Source organism: Athene cunicularia (genome assembly GCF_003259725.1).
Source record: "Athene cunicularia isolate RWA chromosome 1 unlocalized genomic scaffold, athCun1 chr1_part2, whole genome shotgun sequence".
NCBI classification, from domain to species: domain Eukaryota; kingdom Metazoa; phylum Chordata; class Aves; order Strigiformes; family Strigidae; genus Athene; species Athene cunicularia.
The window spans coordinates 50,998,554-51,019,681 of record NW_020799092.1 but is presented as its reverse complement, the minus strand read 5'-3'; the positions used below and the strand labels follow the sequence as shown (position 1 = coordinate 51,019,681).

Sequence of the window (21,128 nt, the reverse complement as noted above, 5' to 3'; positions counted from 1 at the left end):
ACAGGAATCTGAAGATTTGCTATTATGCATGCTAGCGAAGAGGGAAAACTCGGGTTTGAGTGGATGTTTGTGACTTCCTGGAGGATATACTGGCAGCTGTTGAGCTTTTTGCAGCCAGAAAGCCTGTAATATGTAAAGGATTTTTTTTTCCTCTCTTTGACTTCCTTACGAGATACACTCACTGTGAAGTCCACCATGTGTCTTTACACTCAAGGCTTAAATGCCCTTTAAAAGCAAATCAGAAAGGCCACACCAAGCCTGCGAGGCCCACAGAATTAGGAGTTGTGTTTATCTCATCCCCATATGCTTAGACCCTTCCTCCCACTGCAATGCTAAATTTGTTCATAGCACAGCGATCAAAGGTTTCTCACATTTGTAGTCCAGCTCCATCATTCATCCAGCCTAACCTGTTTCCCCCATCTGCTCTGTGACTGCTGTCCGCCCCCTGTCCTCACCCATTGGGAGTCTCAGCTGACACTTGGGTGTCTTCCTCCTCCCACTCACGGCCATCAGACTGTTACTGATCATCACACATCAGACTGCTGAATATGCACTGGCAGGCTTGCCATGCCTTAAGTTACTCCATTGTTTGTTTTCCTACATAGAAGTGCAGTGTACACCAAAAATTTTCTCCCCAGAGCTGCAGAGAGTGAATTCCCATATCCAGTGGAGCTTCTTTATTATCAAAGTATTCATCGGCTATAGGGCCAAATTCAGCTCCCACAGCTGCAAGATGATATTTTATTAATAGGTGCCTATATGTCAGCATATTAATTCTGTCTTTTGCTGCTACTACTTTTTACTTTTCTTTCTTCTTTTTTAAACACTGGTGTCACTGTCTACAGCATCCTGCTCTCCCAGAGCATTCTTTGTCTGGTTACAAAGCTGCATGTGGCTCTAAGTGTAGCTATAAAGCAGGGATCAGCAGAAAAGTGATTTTGTTTTTAAATATTTTTCATTCTGTGTTGTATTTGCTTTTGTATTACACATTTGAGAAATGCTTGTTGTTATTTTTCCTTTCTGCTTTGATGTGAACAAATCTTGTGTCAGAGATTCTTAAATCTAAACCAGACTTTAAAAAATGAGGATTAAATAAGACTTTAGCCTATAAGGCAGAACCCCACCCCTTGGACAGAGCATTGTTTTTCCCCACCATGTGGAATGGAGATAACCTCTGTTTCTTTGTGGTAAGCTACCAACCAAATCCATTCTGGCAAATCTGACACCCAATGTGATTTGTCCTTTTCGATGCTGTTTATGAGAAGTCAGGACAGTCTTCTGTCAAAATTGATAAGTGAGAAGACAGTGGGGAATGCAATTTTATTTGTAACAGCACAGCTGCCAGCAGTTCCAGCTTGTTTACATCTAGGCTGGCTCTGTCTTGCTCCATAGCTTTTCTATTTCCATCCAAATAGGCCCCAAGTACATTGTGGATGTGCCTGTCTATGTAAAATCTGCAGAACAGAACATACAGGGAGCGAGAGAGGGGGAAAAATAACTTATTTCTTTCGGTTATTTTCACAACTCAAGAATGTAAGTTGCTTTAAAACTGAAATCTTGAACTCTGCCACATCTCCATAGGCATTTACAGAATGGGTTCTAAAACTAAGCTGTAATCAGCTAAAATCCTGTGATGCTTTGTTACCTTTCATGGTGAAGGTACCAGAGGAGTTAATAGCTTTGCCTTTCTGATCGAAGCATTCTTTTTCCGGTGGAAGTGGCCAGTGTTTGTAAAATGAATCCACTACAAACATTTAAATACAAGTTTATTAATTGTGAAAAGAATGTGATAGGACCCTGCAGTGACCTGTGAAGGGAAGGACAGCTCATTGCGCTCTGTTTCATGATGAATACTTCTCCTAGATAGCCTACAATTAGCCTGTGTTACATTGACATTAATGTATTTCCTGGAAAATCCTTTTGACAAGAGGGCGTAATTTTTGATGGCCTCAGGATAGTTCTCAGGTCTAGGAAGCCTTTGTTTGCCTGCAGTATTATTTGTCTTCAGTCTGGAATCCCCAGAATCCCAGGCAGTTTTGATACTTTTTTATCTGTATACTTAAGCAAGCTACGGTGATAGGTGTTCCCTCTATATAGCCTCTCCTGTGAGCTGTTTCTTTACAGTAGCCCACCCTAAACATGCAGTTATCATGGTGGTAAAGTGAGAAGGGGTTTTATGTTTGACTGATATAGCTTATAACAGAGGAGCTTTTCTAGCAAACTGAAGCTTCTTTTTGCCATTTCTCTTTTTGCAGTTGATTAATAATTAGTCTTCTATAGGGTTTGTCATTAAAAGTTAGAGTCCAGAGACAGCTGTAAATGTCACAGCTCTGGTTCTGTGAATTGTGGGGTCATCTGACGCTTTCGCTTTCTTGCTGTAAGTGTCTATCCTATCACTGTGTTTTGAAGAGTTTCAGTCATGCTCTTAAATGAATTGTTTGGTGATTGCCAGGGGAGACTCTCTGCGGTGTAACTGACCTGCTTGGCGTGCACTTACACACAGATATATATACACTGTATGTACCTATGTACTCAAATGCATAAATTTACACACACATACTACCTCACCTCCACACACAGACACGTGGACACACAAGTAAACAATTAAATATTTAACACTGAGTCGAAGCCTGAAAACAAAATACCTACCTTAAGAGGAAATCTCTTTATTGAATGTACATTGGAGGTACCACAGAGATTGGTAGCTCATAAGGAAAAAAAAAATTCATCATATTTGAAATAGATTGTTGTGATGACTTCTACTGATGCAAGGATTTGCACATATTTTTTCTAAGTTTCCTCAAATTACTTCTGGTCATTGTTAAAGACATAACTGCTAAACAAAGCCTAGCTAAGAGAGTTGGAAACATCAAATGTGGTACTTGTTTGAAACACCAAGCAGTCTTGTAGTCTTATCCATTGTACATACTCTGATATATACATACGTAACAGTCACAACTCCTACTGCGTGGTACAAATTCAGAAGTAAAATAAATGGTGTTTTAAGGGGAAGCCTAAGAACACAATTTTCTGCTGATGATGCTTTTTTGTTGCAATCCCAGGTTATTGTTTCCTCTATTTTACACCTAAACTCATTTACAATGTATCTTTTATGTAATGTGTAATACTATTCTAATCACTTCCGAATTTGAGATGAATTTTTACTAGCTCTACTGCTAGCTCTCTGCCCTCCTAGGACTTCATTAGATTGAACTGTTCTTGTAAGAAGAGTGAAGGGATAGCTCTGGTTCTGTTTGTATTATTTATTTTTATTTCATGAGTAGAATTACGTGACAGTGATGACAAGTGTAAGGCATTATGAAGATTAAATATTATAGAAGGTAGCAATGTAAATGACCAATGATTTGGCAGCCTAGAAGAAGTATATCCTTCTAGTCATGTGGAGGAAGAGACCAAGAAAGTGAATGTGATTAGTGCGATGCTGCCAGGATGCTCGGCTCTCTAGAGCTATGCCTGATAATGATCCAGGTGCTTATGTCACTCCCAGTAATGTGATAAGAACTGCAGAGCTGGGATTACCAAACACAGTTATGAGGTCAAGAGTGAACTTTTCTTTGTTTCCATAGTTTACAGAAGCCACTATCAAGAAAGTGATAAAATTCATCTGACTTTGCAGGACAACCTTCTTATGGTAACCCTGACAGAAAGTTTGAAAAGCAGCCAAAATTCAGCTATGTATATAAACTGGAGGTTGATCTCACGCATAAAGATGCAGCAACAAAACAATACTGAAGAGTGAATCATAATTTTAAGGTGTGTGTAATCCCTGTGCACTTCTGTTTTATACTTCAGAAGAGTGACTCTAGCTCGGATGAGGATTTTTTTTCAGTATAATCAATTTATTAAGATAAGTCAGACCTTAATGTACTTTCGCAGTTAATTCTTCATTGAGCTATTCTGTAAGTATGCCGTTCTTGGCCTTTTGTGCTTCATTCATTCAGTTAATCATTCTGTCAATTATACTATTAGCGAGATGAATATTCAAACAGCTTCTCAGTTATTACTATAGGTAAAAAGGAAAAGCAAAGATAAAAGTAACTACTCATCTTATTTTGCTTTATTATTTTGGGTTTGTTTTCTCTTAAAATTTATGGTAAATGCTAAACTCTTCTGCCTTGGATCATCAGATATTGGGTCCACTCATTGCATTCAATAAGCCTTGATTTCTTCCAAAACTGCAGTCAAGGCTCCAACCCAAAATAACTAGCCTGGCACAAAGGCACTGCTTTACAAGTGCTTGTGAAAGAAACAGAGGAAAGCAGGGACATAATCATAAAACCTGTCAGCTAAACCCTGATGTATTTTAGCATTTTCAAACTCTTTGGTCTTCCCAACTATGAATTAAATTGTGTAAAGGGTTTGGAACTCTGCCTGATAATGGTCCATAAAGGGGTAGAAGATAAAGGTGTTTCAGCTCACACCTATGGTTGTTTCAGAGTATGCGCAGGGCCACTTATTTAGTCATGGGCAGTAATTCATTGATTGACAATTATTGCATTGTTGTGGGTGGCTATGCAGGTAACTTTTTTTTTTTTTTCCCCTTCATGTTGCAATGATAGCAACTAGTAACAATTTGTAATCTGGTTTTGATCCAAGAGGTACTAGTAATCATCCTATGATAGAAAAATTGCTGAACCCAGAGAGACCTCCACAGACTGCCTCTCTCTGAATTCTTCTGCCTTAGAACACATTACATTACTATGGGCTTTGTAAATGGAGTTTGTCAGCCATCTTAGAGACTTGAGCCAAGATACAGCTCTTTCATACATTTTAGGATTAAGATAAAGCATATCTGTATTGCATTGCTTCACCACACAAAGACTTTTCCAGACTGACAGCTTTTTATCTTTCTTCTGGTGAAGCAAGAATCCTTCTCCAGTATGCTGTGGTGACTTCCTTTTCTAAGTTATATGTTTAATGTTGAGTTGGCTCCTAATTTAAAACCTGGAAATTTCATACCTGTAAATAACAAAATTTCCCTTCTCCCTTCTGCCTTTTTTTCCCCATTCAGGAGAGTTGTTCGAAGGGGAGAGGGAAGAAAGCACAGTGGTTTGGTTTTACAGGCTGGACTAAGCTGATATATAAGCAGCATGAAAAGCTGACATTCTTTTCCTCTAAAGATAATGGAATTAAATGTAACAAGGTAGATGCTAGTTAATGCTAAGAAATGAAATAGTTGACTGTATCATAAACAAAACATGTTTAGGATCCTCTATCTTAACATGTCACAATAATACAAACCCTGAACTATGAATCACAGTTCTGTTACACTGGAGAGTAACACTAACTAAAATTAATTTAGTATTTGACTGTCTCAACAGTGAGATGATTTTCTCATTGTAATGAGGACTTAAATGTTAACTGAAGTGATCACACACCATCCATTTAGGAAAAATACTGTTGTGTTTTGATTCCATGCTGTCCCTTCTAATGGTGTTACCAGAGTTCATGGGACCCATTACTCTGATATACTGTATGGGTGAAGGGAACTCAATAGCTATTACGATTTTGATAGTCTTTCTTGGTCCTTTTAGTAGTGTGCAACAATTGCTATAAAGGCAAACAGGGAAGCATTTATAATATTTCTACAGTGCCTTTCAAACACTCTGTAATCATTTATTCTTTTATGTCCTGCCACTCTGATAGTGTTTGCATTGTTTTCTGCTTATAGATAAGGACAACAATTCAACAAGTGATGACTGCACCAAAGCAGTTAAAATTGAACAAGGAATAGGGACTTAAAGGCAGAAAAAGTCTGGAAAACTGATAAAAAACTTTCTTATGAGGCAATATATTACTAATTTTTTTTCAAAATTATGATGAATTTGAGAAGGTAGGGAAATTTCCCTTCCTCAGTATAGAGCATCATCCAGGGAAGAATCTCAAACATATGCCCAGTAATCTAAAATACCTTCAGTGATTTTTCAGACAATTTTCATTTCTTGGTCTTGCAATAATTTACTTGTATCAATAAGTTCATCCTCTGTCATTTGCAATGGTAACTTTTTTAAATGTTTCCTTATTAAAGGTTTCCATTCTGAAGATGGGTCACAATATATAAATTGTAGAGGGGATCAGCAGGTTTCTTTGTCAGCATAGTCTCAGGAGACTCCCAGTCCTAGTATGTCATGTTTGTCCATGAGGTAGCCAAGTGTAGAGTTTACCTTTGTCATACTATAGAATAATGTTGAATAATTGGTTAACTTTCTTAGCTACACTGGTCTACAATACATACTGTAAACTAGTTTTATTGCATTTCACAGTCAGTCATGAGTGAAATGAAAATGAAAAATGGACAAAGAATGAGACAAGACAATATTATAGAATCCAGCAACTAGACTCTAAACCCTTTAGATTTGGGTCAGCGTTTCTCTCCTTAAACCTCCATTGTACCAGAGCTGCCCGAGAGTTACAGTTTTGTGGAAAGTATTCAATGTCTTTGCTAATTCCGTGAATAGAGTAGGTAAAGTTCAACAAAATTAGTATTATCACAGAGAATGTCAGGGATTCCCTGAACCTGCTTATTCCTCAGCAGTTCCTGGACAAGGGACACATCAGATCTAAGTGTATTCTGAGTTTCAAACACTGGTTGCCTCCAAACACTGAAAGTTCTTGCACGGGCTTTGAAAGTCTTCTACCTTGAGAACAAGCTAGCTTGCTGTATTTGTATTGAGCTCTAATTTTTTATTTATCTTATTTCTCACCCATACAAAAATTTCTTCTTATCACACAGAAGTATAAGAAGGCAAAACAAAGGATCAGCAGATGATAGGGAGGAAGGAGAACAAAGTGGCAGTAATAAAAAGTTATTTCAGTAGTGCCTGGCTGGATACATGATTCATACATAGTGAAGTGGTCGCTTTAGTAGATGGGACTTCCTGCTTACCAGGCAGTAATTCCTTTACAGATTTCTGTAGGCAAGCTAACAGAATGGGTTATAAGGTGAGAGTAAAAGGAAGGTGATGCAAGGGCTCTGTGGATGTGGGCACTTACTGAGAATGGAAATGTTTGAGGGGAAAATGGGAGAAAAGGGTGAATGAGGCTGCTGGTTTTAATACCTGATCCAGAATGACCTGGCCTTGGTGGACCTTGGTCTTCCTCCTTGTTTGTCTCATTTTCTTTCTTCTTCTCTTTTTCATTCAAAAGTTCCAGGTCCCCGAATTTATTGTGAAGAGACACCATGGAGTGTGAGGGAGGTTGGGAGAGGATTTTCCTGCCTCCCCGAGCAGGGACCTGTGTCCAGTCTCCCCCATCTCTTAGGTCCCTTCCTTCTGCCTGGTAGCAAGAGGATGAGGGAATGCCTCCGTTGTTTGGAGCTTCCATTTGCTGCTGTTGTTTGCGGGCTGCTAAGGTGTTACTCCACCAAACAATTTCCCTTTCACACTCCCTAATACTTCTTAATCTAGTGACCTCTTCTTTGAGTTCTGACACCTGGCTGAGCAGGTCACCCAGCTGATCACAGCACACACGGGTTCTGTCACTGCTGCCGTCCGACAGATCTGACAGGCTCAGGCACTCCCTGCAGCCCGGGACTTGGACCGCTGCATGATTGCGTGGCAGCTCCGTCTAGGTCGCCACGTTCTTTCTGGTGGTGGTTTTGACTCAAGTGGAGACCATGGTTCAGTCTGCTCGTGGAGGACGATAAGATGAAACTAGCTCAGATAAGTTCTAGACCCAGATGGTCTGCTCACCCTGCCTGCGCCAACTGCCACACCACACTCTTCTGATGTGCCAGGCCCTATTTGCCTGCCCTGTTCTCTGTGCTCCTGGTTGCTTGCGCTCCCTGGGGGCTGCTCTTGTACGTGAGGGGCATGGGGCATTGTCACTCTGGTCTCAGCCCGTTCTGAGTCCCCGCTGCCCTAGTTCGCAGCAGCTCACTCTTCCCGCTCAGGGGGGAGGCAACTTGAGGCTCTCCCTCTTCCCTGGGCTTCTGCCTTCTCATTTTGAAGTCTTGCTGTGGGTTTCTGGTGCGTTCAAAAGGGTTCCCCCGCCACTGTCCTTCTCTTCAGAGCCCCTTTCCTCAGCAACTGATCTGAAAGGCGGAGGCAAGGAGTTTCAAACTGCTGTCATTACTCCAGACTCTGCCCACTCTTAGTCAGGATAGTCCTTACTCTAATTTCCATGTCTGTCTTTCAACCAAATAATTTATGGCAAAACAATTTAAAGTATTGTCTTCACTGTGACAATGCACTGAATTGTTCTGCCCACACAGAGAAAAGAAGCAGCAAGTCAAAGATTTAGCAATTGGCATTGATTTCTGTCACTTGGCAGCAGAATAATCTTCATGTTGAGAGGCAGGTGCCCCCAGAGTGCCCAGAAGAGGAGGAGGCTGTCATCTCCTGAGCTCTGTCCTCAGTCTCTCTCCTTCCACCATCTGTCTGTCAGCACACTTCATGAATCCCCAAATATTGTTTCTCACAGATTTTTAAAATGCTGAATTTTGAAGACTGTCAGTTCAGTCCCTACATGCACACAAAACCCAAGAAGAAACAACTCTGTGTGTGTGTGTGTGTGCGTGCGCGTGTGTATGTATCTAAAGGGGTTTCAGAGGAGGAAATTACATTCTTACAAATTCATTACTGCTGCCAAACTTACTGTTTCTTCTGTTAAAGACCAGTCAGGGAAAAAAAAAACAAAAACAAAAACACACTAAAAAGCCTCTGTCACAAAATCCAATATCAAATGCCTTTGCCCATGATGGTCTAGGTTCTCTAGTGTCTCAGTTGCTGCTCTTCTGTTGAAGTTGTTTCAGATGTGCTTGTTATAGAAAGATCAGATTAGTGGGGTTTTGCTTTGAGAGATGATTTTTTTACAAAGGGGTTTTTACTTTTCCAAACATGTTTTATCAAGCCTGATTTGTTTGAATGTGACCAGGATGTATCGTGTTTGCTGTAAAAAAGAAGATGCCATGAGGTTAGTAGTGCAGATGTGCAGTGGTAAAAAGGCAGTTACCTGGAATGACTTCCAATGCAAAGTAAGAGACCTCATCCAACTTATCCCTCATGCTGAATGAGATATTACTTATGTACATACCTGAGTCTAGACTAAAAAGCACAAAATGTTTATTGGTCCTTTAACACTAAGTACCACTGTCTCAGTCATAGGTATCTACAGATAGATTCTAAGTGGTCACAGCCATGCTCAGTCATCAAACTATGACCCACAGAGTCATTTAGGAAAGAGGTAGTCCCGAGAGTACCAAGTACAGATCTCAGCTTTAAGCTCTGTCACTGAATAGAGAAACAAAAGCTGTGGCAACACAGGCACTATGCACAACCAGGACTGGTGCATCCCAGTCAGAGGAAATTAGTCACTGATACTTGTCATCAGCTGGTTCCCAGAGACAGTTTTAGCAAACCTTTTTGACTCCCAGGATGGAGCCTCTAGGTTCATTCTCATTTTCCTTTGCTCTTTCATGCCCTAAATGTTTAATTTATTCTGCTCTTTAAGCAACCACACTTAAAGGATTCAGTTTGTTTGCACCCTGAAACATTTGTACAGCTTTGTAGTAACATTTTGAGACAAATCATCCACAAGAACTTCAAGGTCATTCCCGACCAAAGAAATTATGTTCAGAGCAGTCCTTGGGGCCCCTGGCCAGCCTTAGCACAGTGAGACGGGAGGTTGTGCTGGCAGGACAATGAAAGTCAATGGATTTCAGCTTGTGCACAGCTCCTCATTTGCCTTGATTTAAAGGCCCCAGTCTCAGTCCTTTATGGTGTATTTAGGCTTTCTTATAGGCCTCCAAGGGTCTGCAAGCTTCTTTATTCCTTAAAAGTATACCTTGTTGCTGTAATTGAAGCCGTTTTGTTCCTGTAATTTCTCCCTAATATTACAGTTCTAGTCAAGTGTTCTTTCCCTCTGGAGGCATCAATTATTATGGGTTTTGAATAAGCCTCCCACCAGTACACATACTTTTGCTCCCAATGCCAAAATCAGGTCACTGCAATTCTCTTCCCTAATAAAACATGGCCCATATTTCTTCTTTCAGACCTGATGTATATTGTGTACTGGTGACTAACTCCACTTCTTACCACCCTTTTTAAAACTCCTGCCATATTTAAGAAAAACTAAAGACTACTACAGGCTTCATGATATTTTCTACCTTTTCTTAGTTTTCATTAAGACAGTCTATGAAGAAGTTTGTAGGGTTTATGCAGGTACTGAACCCATGTAGATGTGTATGTTGGTGAGGAAGCAGGGGAGCGAGCCAGCAGTGCACTTTGTGAAAGATGTTCAGCTGAAATGAAAATGACATGGGGTTCATGGGCTAACCCATATGTGTAAGCCTCAGGTTTTTCTGCAAGTTGTGCCATTATGACACTTGGTCCCCACAACCTGATCAGACTCAGTAGTGAGTCCTCACTGCTGTGCACCCTGTGCCTGTTTATGTATTAACCTGTGTGACATCTCTGGGAATGGGGAGGAACAAGCTCTATATCACAGACTGAGAACTGAAGCATGAGTTTGTCTCCCTTCTCTTTTTGCACAGCCATGAGAAGCAGAGCCTGTTAAGCTCCAAATGTCACCTGCAAACTCCCTTTAAATGTATATATCAACTAAAGTTTCCCATTTGCAACCAAACTAATACTCTGTGTTATTGGATTCATCATGCTTTATTAAAATTACTTGTTACACAGTGTTCAAACCAAGTGCAGCTTTGCATTTTTGTAAATAATTCCCCCGTGAAACCCTAAAGATGCTTAACTCATATGGGTGTATGTAGTAGTTATGACTGTGCCATCTGCCCTAAAACTTGCACTTTTCATGAGATGACACTGCTGGGACATCTGGCACTAAAAATATGTTTTCTGCATCATCTCACAATTGAGGAGGATGCCACGGCTGTTCAGCTCCACAGGAGATTCCTTGAAGCATCCTTCTGTTACCTAACAGCTTCTGCAATGAAGCTACGGCACTGAACTGGCCAGGGGAGGAATTATGCTATTAATGGAAGGCTGTGTGTTTGCTTTATGGCTTGGATTGCTGATAGAAGGGAATAGCACTTGTGTGATGGATTGATTGATGTGTAGCCAGTCTGCCTTATATCCTATAAATCAATAGGTGATATGATAGGTCTAAAATGACTATGTAATATACTGTAAGTCAGCTTCTGTTATCCGAAAGCAAAAAAACTGCAAAATCAATGCACAGACATATTTCTCAAAGTGCGTCATGTCTTACTGAACTGTTTCTATATAACTTGAACCTGCAGTGTACTAGGATTTCCTTCTTTATTCACAGAATATTTTCACCCTTCAAGTGGCATGCAAAATATTGTGTCCCAAGACCAGGCAGTATGAGTAGGTCATACAGTGTGAGCATGTCCTACAGTAGGAGTATGTCAGTGGCTTGCTACTCCCTAGTGCTACACAATTTTTTCTACCCTTGGCAAAAGCCACCATACAAGCATGCATGTTTTCTTGTAGGAGGTGGAGCTGTGCCGCATTAGCAGCCAGGAGAAGCTGGGGCTGACTGTCTGTTACAGAACTGATGATGAGGAGGACACAGGGATCTATGTCAGTGAGGTAAGGACATGGCAATGGGGAGGAGCATGGGAGATGCTTGTGGTGGGGGGCTGAACATGCCAGAGAATGTAAGAGCTAGTGCTCTGAGACCAGAGTGCAGAAGTGTTGGCCATCAGCCAGCACGTGTCAATTCCAATTAATTTGGATTATCAAATTAAATTATGTTGCCCAACTAGTGTAATTATTACTAGTGAGCTTCTTTAATATGAATGTTTTTAACTACAACATCATAGTTAGGGAAGTACGAAGCAGTCTGAGCATGGTCTGAATTTTGAAAGAAATCTGCCCTTACGATGGAAATCAGGCAGTTTTTAAGAAGAAAAGTGCCTTCTCCACACCCTGCTTGCATTCTGCCCCTGCCACAGCCTTGGTAATTCTAACAATGGATAATAATTATTTTATTATTTGTGGGTTTGTTACAGTTGTGGTACACACAAGCATACCACAGGTGGGTGGAGAGAGTGGCTTGGAAGAGGAGTATGTCAAGAGGGCTAATAATTATTTTTTTTGCCAGACAAAAAATAGAATACTGGATACTGAGATGGGATGAACTCTCAGGTTTTCATTGGCTTCACCAGGAAAAGATGGCATCCAGCACAAATCACAGGGTGTTAGTGTTTCACAGGGTCAGTCCACAAGACTTCCAGGAACACTAGCTCCCTTTGAGTCTCCAGCCATTCAAAGAGGGTTGTTTTTCTGGAGTATGCAGAACTCTTGTGAGTCCAAGGTCACTGGTGATTGTCCTGTGTGAACCATGTTCCAAATTTGTTGCTGTTGTGACATGTTGAACCAAATATGGACATTAGGAAAAGGTTCTTCGATGAGAGGGTGGTCAGTCACTGGAACAGGCTCCCCAGGGAAGTGGTTACAGTGACAAGCCTGTCAGAGTTCAAGGACTATCTGAGCAATGCTCTTAGTCATATGGTTTAGTTGTAGATAGTCCTGCAAGGAGCAGGGAATTGGACTCAATGAACCTTATAGGTCCCTTCCAACTTGAGATACTCTATCACTCTGTGATTCTATATTCTGAGTGAAGCTCATGGACAGAGGATCAATAGAGAGAATTCTCCTACATACCAGTGAACAGGGATGAAGGCAAGATTGCACTTTTGCAGGCTAGCAGCAATGTCAAAGAGGCTGAAAAGCACGGCATTGGAACAAGAGTAAAGAATTAATATAAAACTACCAAAGAATAAGTCTTCCATCAGTTGTATAAGTGCTGCTGTTAAAGTCTGATTGACCTTGTGAGGACAAAGAAATTGCAGGAATCTCTTAATACACTCCAGGATTATATCTGAAATGTGCTGGTTTTCCTACATGGTAGGAATTTCTCAGACCTTTGAGAGTGAACATAATTGTATTGTCTTTCGTACTTGATTAAACACTTCAGAATCATTTTTTCTTTCTATGATAATGCACAAGAAGAAAATAATATCTAACAGCTGTAGAGGATGTAACCTACAAACAAAATGCTCAACTCAAAATGCTTGGTTTGAAAATATAGCTTATGGCATGACGAGGCAAAGTAAGTGATTTAAGATAACCATCAAGTGAAAGGTGATAGATCGAATTGCCCTGCAATGAATAGTAGGTCATTGCTCAGGGATGAGCTATAGTGACTTTGATAAACTGTTAATGGAACCCTAAACATCTATTTAGGTTAAACTAACTTAAAATTAACTGACTCAGACCAGGAATGATATACAATACCTGTGAGTGATCTATAGATTATAGATCCTTTGGGGTTTTTTTGCAGTTTCCTTACAAGCTACAAAATTCCAGAGGAAATAACAGATTGATAACTGAGATAATAATTTAATAGTAAATGTTTCCATGAAAGAAAAATAAACCTGCTCTTTTCCCAGAGACAGACCCATTTGTATAGAGGTATCAGCTGCTGCGGAAGCACCTCAGTCCATAGTGAACTTCCAGAACTCTGTCATTAATTCTTAAGAGCTCTGACAGCTGAAGGTTAATGCCTGATGATGGCATAGGAAAGTATTCATCTGAAAATCATATGCTTTCAACCCTTTCTGTCTTTAGGCTTTTATCTGAAACAAGTTTATACAATTATTTAAAGAACTGTTGAGTTCATATGACTAAAGGAAATTTCACATTGCCTTTGTATAGAGTAAAAATGGCACTTTTTCAAGTTGTGCAGTTGTGCAGCTGTTGTCATTTCCAGTAAAAATGTTTCCATGTTCAGTTACTGGCTATCTTCCTGTGCAGGTTGATCCAAACAGCATTGCTGCTAGAGATGGCCGGATCCGTGAAGGAGACCGCATTTTGCAAGTATGTGACAATATACTCTTCCTTAAACTCTTTCTTCAGACAAACACACAATGCCGTCTTCTCTGTGGACTGTTAATGAGGGAAGGTAGTTCTCTTTATTACTATGATCGATGAGAAAATCCATGTCTGTCTGTTTTTTAACATAATAGCTGGGAGCTAGAGTGCATGTACTGAAAAATGAGAATGACAAACTTGTTCTGGTTCATGCCCTTATGTCCTATGTATTTTTTTGCCATATTTATTAGTAAATCTAATTTCCACTACGTTCATCTCAGAGTCAAACTCTAGACAGGGATCCTGCAGACATAAATGTGGGTGTCAGAGACTTGCTGATCATTCACCAATCACATAAATTTGGATAAAACTCACTTGTACTAAGCACAGGTGGTAAGAGTTTTCATACAAAAAAATGTTCTGTTAGTGAGGGATGATCTTGAACTTACTTGAGGAGAGGGGATTCATTAAGCTTTTGTTAATATTTTCTTTCCTCCTCCGATAAATCATTGCTTTTCTGAGTTCTTTTCTAATTCAACTTGGCTTTTTTTTCCACCTTTCGTTTCAGTTGATCTAATCATCTAAAGACCTGCCTCAAAGACAGGTTTGTGTGATACAGCATAGCCCCTGTGGGTGAGGGTCGCCAGCTGCTGGCTCTGGAGAAGGGCAGTGTACCTGTACAGAGAGGGAAGTAGCTAGAATGGCAGTGGGTTTCCATTTTCAGCTGCCAATGAATAGTCCATTTTTTGCCCCAGTGACAAAATCACAAAACAGCTACCAAAAATCAGTAGACTGGAATGTCTTTGCTGTATTATAGCATTTTAGTTCTGGTTCTCAGTTGATTTCCCTTGTATTTTGACCTTTTTTTGCTGAAGCCCCAGAAGTAGTCACTTTTCTGTAACAAGTTCCACAAGTGCCCTTCATTAATTTGGGCACATGAGCTTTCAGGTTGTCTCAAGATCAGCCTGTTCCTTCCCTCCAGTCTTTTCATTTCTGCAGGAAATGTCTTTGCTGAAGTGTGTACCTGTATCTCTTACCCTGGTATCAGCTTTGGGAGTCTAGCTAACACAACAGGGTCTACAAGCTGCCTTACCAAAGTGGCCTATCTTTTGGAGAAGAAATAGTAAGTTACATTTTAATGCCAGGGCTTACCTGGGGGATGCTGCTTTATTCTCAGTGTGTTTGAGAATGTGAAAATATTCCCCCCTCAGAAGACACAGACAGGTGGTGTTCTCCCCTCAGAAGACACAGACACCATGGTGTGAGGTCAGTGAGTTCCTTGGTGGTACCTGGAGTTATGGGACCACATCATGGGGTGTGTCTAGGTGTGGAAAGGTCAGTGCACTGCCTTCTGCATCTTTCTATAAAATACCTACTGAAGAAAGAAAACAGGTTATAATAATATTTTTAACTTTCAAAAATCAGAAATAAAAACCTAGTTTATTTGACCGAGTAGAACAACTTTCATTTCTACTCTATGCATTTCAAAATAAGGAAATAGAGGGTAGGTGCATTTTCTGCTTCTTTCCTTGCTTTCTAAAATTTCTGGGTGGAGAGCCAACAGCAGTTCAGGCAAATGTTCTCCAGTTTCTAATAAAATTCATTTAAATTTTGAGTAAAGACTCCAGGAGCAAGAGAAAAGCATAGGTAATTCTGCCATCGTTTTGTAGACTGGAGCATTACTTTAATGTCAGTGTTGATATATAGCTATGAGTTTGATCATTAAAATTAACACCCAGAGAGTTATGTGGGGTTTACTTTCATATCTGAAACACATTGACCCTCTATCTACTGTTATTGATGAGATAACTCAGAGAAATAGAAGGTGACAGTGCCATTACGGGGAGATTACGCTGAGCCTGGGAGAGAGCAGGATCCTTGAGCATGGGGGCATTTTCTGTGGATGGTGGATGACATTGGTCAAGTCTGGGAGGGATGCTCTGTTTTTTGTATTTCTCACAAAATTACAGCAGATTTCCTCATGTTTTTGAGGCTGAAACTGTCTCCTTCTCATTCTCACAAACCTGTCTCGTCACCTTCCCAGTCTCCTTAAGCATCTGAGAACAGCCTGAGTATTTTACATGAAATATTACAAAGTCAGGGGAAAGGTTTTATGAGGACAGTCCCAGTGAGACTTGCCTAAACTTCTGCTATTTTCAGCTGTGAACCTCCAGGCTGACAAGTGCTGTCTGTGGGGGTAAGATGCTGTGGGGCAGGCTGAAGTCCTGCTCATCCTCCAGTATGGTGCAGCTGGTGTGGGGTGGGCATCTCCAGGCTGTGTGGGGCCAGGAGGTGGCCAGTTGCTCAGCTGATAGGAATGGCTGGAGCAGCCACTGCAGCTGGGAGTGTCTAGCACAAGCTGGAGATCTGCTTCTGCACCTCTGTGGCTGCATCTCTGCTTTTCAGGTTAGGGCAACTCTGTGTTACGTAATGGTTGTCTGGTCCTCCACAGATCACAGCTATCCCTTCATGCAAGTTTTGAAAGGTCTCAGACATCTTACTCATTTCTGATTAGATAATCAGGATACACTGGGGTTTTCTTTGGCCTGAATTAAAGCGGTGGTTTGAGTCAAGACTTTCAGGCCAAACATATGTGCAGAAATGCAACTTTCACTTTACTTTATACCAGCAAGTTCTCATTACTTTGAAATCAAGCCCTTGTGAGATTTTATTTCCCAAAAATATTAAGATCCTTCTGTCTTGCATGATGTGTGGAAACAGACTCTACAACTCAGAGAGAGTTATAAAGCAAGTATGTTTATTCCGGCGCTGGGATACAAGGGGATTTCTCCACAAAGCTTGCACACCAACAACACATTTTACCAGAAGTTTACAGAGTGTGGATATACATATTCATAGTCACACAATACAAGCATATTAGTAAAGGGGAGTTAGTTCAAAAGGTTTGTGTCAGCCTGCGCATTGCCTCCTGGTGGTCATCCTCGGGTGTCTTCTGGAGGAAGGCTCACAGTCTTCCTCACCTTGTACTTTTCACCCCATTCCTCAGAGCATGTGCAGATTCTCCAAACTAATTTCTCAAACAACAAGAGTGATCCCAACTTGTTTACTCCCTTTATCTTATCTAAAAGCGCTAGCATACTAGTTTCTACTGTCCGTACATGGCTATCTGTACTTTGTAAAGACTTAGCTTGTTAGAACACATCTGCTCCCCAAGGACATGTCTTGTTTTTGCTGAACACAGTAGTCCTTGGTAAGTTTCCACAGAACAGTCAGGGCAAGCAGGATTATTAAACAATATTCAGAAATCATTATAAGTTGCTATGCGTAATAAGTTGCAAAGCGGGTGATCATTTCCCTGTATCATGCACTTTTGTTTTCACCCATTTTCAAAAAGACCAAGTGTGGTTTTTTGTTGCTATAATGAGAATAATCTGCCTCTTGTGCTGTGAATTAGACAAACAAATACACACGGAAAATAAGATTTCTGTTTGATTCCCTCAATAAAATATTTTAGAAGTGCAGAGTGTGTTTGTTACCATGCAGTCATGGACGTGGCTGTTTCAGTGAGGTGACAGAATAGGAGAAAGGTAATGAAAAAGGCACATTCTTGTCGAAGAACCACTTTTATTTTTATTGTCCCCTTGTAACGGGGATACATATGTTTTGTGTGGTTCTGGATACTAAGCTGTCCACACAAATATGAAATGATTAAATGGAACAGCAATAAGCAGTGGCCTGTGAGCACTGCATGGTGAGAGATAATACTCTGGCTCTCTAATTGGCTCTCTACCAGCATACAGTGTGACTGATTTCAGCTGTAGCATTACCAGTCTTGCTTCCACCAGCACTATTATCTCAGAGTGACACTTCCATTACTCTGAACGGAGAAAGATGAACGTCACCTGTCAGGGGCTGGTTAATTGTGTTGCTAGATGTATGTTACCAGGGCCCAGGCTGGACATTTATGAACATAACTGCTTCCTCTGATGTCCGCCATTCTTCAACGATCGATACCGCTCTTACAGTAAGCGCATAATTGAGTGAAGGCACTTACCACTGAGGGGCTGAAGATGAGCCCATTGCGCAAGTTTCATTGTCCATACATTCAGCTCAAATGAGCTGATATCTGCCCTTTATTGTGTGTTGCTTTGTGGAAATAGAAACTAATGTGCCACTTTCATTTATTTTCTAGATAAATGGCCAAGATGTCCAGAATCGGGAAGAGGCAGTGGCATTGCTCTCCAGTGAAGAATGCAAGAAAATTGTGTTGCTGGTTGCAAGACCAGAGATGCAGGTTAGACTAAAGAGATGCTCTGAGCCAGAACCCAGGTTATACCGTACATTCACTGTCACTGTAAGTGATGAACTGCAGAGAAATAGGAATGACAGAGTTCCTGACAAAAGGAGGGAACAGAGAATTGCAGAGCTTTGACCCTGTTTAGCCAACAAAGAAAATAACATGATATTACTAGGGCTTTTTTTCCCCTAACTAAGCAATTCCTTTCCAACAGACAGAATAAGCAGACATAAAAATAAAGCTGACAGCACTAATATGATATTCATAAACTATGAGGTAGAACTTGAAAACTATGTATTACTCGTTACATGATTCTTGTTTGTTTTGATGATAAATTTCCCATACTTACCTCAGTCATTTATATGAACTTACACAAAGCTGTAGCTGGTCAGTGGTGATGGCTTTTTTTATCCTATGCACTTATAAGCAGGCATGTAAACTGTTCATTTATGTGCCAGTTATGGAATTTTCACTACAGTACTGTTCAGCAAACCTGGATCTAATTGTTTTCAAAGCACCCTGGTCACAAAAACCTGCTTGTACATTACAAATTATGTTTTGGGAGGTGCATTTTCAAAAGCTTTTAGAAACATTTCTATGGTTTTAAAAATAAAATTATGCCAGTGCCAAGAATCTTGCCATGCCAGGAATTTTTCATATCATTGATGTTAGGTTGATCGTCAGACTAAAGGAGAGGTAGAGTAGAAGGAGAGTACTGTTTGTACTTCCCTTTGTAGTCTGTTTATAGGCCACTGCAGAGCAAAAATACATTATATTGTCACTGTTCTCTCCATCTGCCAACAATTCAGAGTTGGTTATGTTGCCATTTGTCACTCATACTATTGATCTGATATTCTCGGTCTCACTAGCTGCATATTCTGTATAAATTAAATTGAGTAAGTGTAATTCAATGCCACTTGGAATCTCTCCTTGAATACAGTAGTTAAAAAAGATTCAGAATTTCATCCTTCATTCCCTTCATGTTTTTCAGGAATGTAAACAATTCCCATAAAACTGATGACAGTACAGCAAAAAAAGTCATGCATCAGTTTATATTGCAAAATTGTTGCCCTCACTGGAAGTTGCAGAAGTTTTGGAAGAGTTTTTTTGATATGATTCTTATTATTTTGCAATAAGGTTTTGTTTTTCAGTAGGGAGCACAAACCCACCCAGTTATAAAATCCATGCTCAGGAAAAGTTCGTTCTCTGTGTTTGTTTAGACCGGTCAATGTGAAACAGTTGCATCAATATGAGATAATGAATTATTTAGCTATACCACTATAGATTCCTATATGAATGCTCTTTCCAAATTATAAAAGTGTGGTTTGGTTTGGGTTTGGGGCTTTGGTGTTGAGGTTTTTTGTTTAATTTATGTGTTTTATGAACATATTCATACAAAACTGAAGAAAAAGCCATAGTATGTCAGAAATTAGGCTGTCGACAAACTGATTTCCACTAGTAGTGCTTCTTTGACTCTAGTAAAAGACAGCAGGATTAAGCAGGATTTTATTTCTAGATAGAAAATAGTAATGGAAATATTGCAGTCTTGAAGGGTGAGTGCTGAGCACATTCATTCGGTAACAGGGATGAAAAGCTTCTCTGACCATTTATTTACGCAGTAAATACCAATGAATAATGAAGTTTTGAAACAGAACACCAGAGGAGCACACAACCTTCTTAATATGTAAACAAATGGCACAGGTATATGCATTCACATGTGTGTATGTGCACACAGAGTTATGTAGTGCACATGTATACTAAGCCATATATTATTTTTATTCTAAAAGTTGTAGCATAGCATAAGCATTCCCATTAGTTAGGTACTGGGTCTTCCACAATCAAAGCAGCAGATTTGCCCAAGTGAGATTCATCTTTTGTCCTCCAGATTTGTTAATCTCTGCGATTTCCTCAAATGAGGGAAATTCAACTGTGTCCTTTATGGTAGAGGAAGACTATGTTCATCTTTTTCGTTGGAGCAAAAAGCAAACCAGACAAGTAAACAAAACTAGTGGCCATTACCAGGTGTTTCAGAGAATGGCTTTCAAGTCCCATTAAGGACAAACGTAAAAATTATGTCCTCGAGAAAAAAAGCCTACTTCTAATCCAAAAATGTTAAAGGCTGACTTTGCCAAGGGAAATGGTGAAAAGCTTATGCTTCTTATAAGAGGAAAAGTTCATTGGCATGGGCAAAGCCCCATCAGAGTTTGTGAAGGAAACAATCATTTACTGAAGTATTCAGCTAGAAGTACCACACAGCACCAATCATTCCTTGTGTAGCTTTGAACCACTACTTACTAGTTTGGTGTAACTTTTCTGAATGGCATCTGTGGCCAGAGCTCTCCTGGCTTTGAGGCAGTGGTACTTCTGCTGTAGGTGTTGGCCCATGTTGCATTGCTCTTGCTGTCTTGGGACATGAATAGTTGGTACTCTTGTAATTGTCTAATGCTGAGACTTCTACCTTTTGTCATCTTTTTGTCACCTTCTTCCTCTGGTTCCTTCATCAGTGACAAAACAATGTGTTTTCATCTGCTATGAACTCATCGTTATAGCCAGGAGTGCCACTGACCAATATTTTCCTTTACAACACAGCGTGCCATCTGGCAAGGGATTACAGATACAAATGGATGTGTGCCACATGCACAGATGTGCACAATGAACAAAATAGGAAGAATGCCATTTTCGGCCAGGGGTGCCTGTTTTATCAGTTTAGAAAAATGTGAAGGGTGTAAAGTGGGTGTGGGAAGAGGATACACTCATTTGACAGAAAACAGCATCCCTTCCTGTCCTGCAACACTGTCTTCACCAAATGTCAAAGTATTATTTTACACTTGAGGAAAACAACAAACAAACAGAGAAGCCTTGCTTCCAGGCACACTGCAAGAACAAAAATAACCTCACTTCAAGTCACCACATCTTTCTATCACTGTCCTCTGTTTGTTTACCTGGAAGATCAATGGGAAAATGGTGACAGAAATGCAACATAAGGTTTCTATTGAGGTGGTGGCAGCAGGGCACAGCGCTGGGATGGAGGTTGT

The 21,128-nt window shown here is 40.3% G+C and overlaps 1 protein-coding gene across 3 annotated transcripts in view; it reads left to right on the top strand.

The window, feature by feature from the left end:
- The window catches only part of PDZRN4 (PDZ domain containing ring finger 4), a 264,767-nt gene that overhangs the window by 234,244 nt on the left and 9,395 nt on the right, over nt 1–21,128 (top strand). For all 3 annotated transcript variants that reach the window (XM_026841010.1, XM_026841008.1, XM_026841009.1), the window contains 3 exons: nt 11,451–11,549; nt 13,779–13,841; nt 17,989–18,090. In XM_026841010.1, coding sequence (XP_026696811.1) covers nt 11,451–11,549; nt 13,779–13,841; nt 17,989–18,090 — 264 coding nt within the window. The remainder of the gene's footprint in view (nt 1–11,450; nt 11,550–13,778; nt 13,842–17,988; nt 18,091–21,128) is intronic.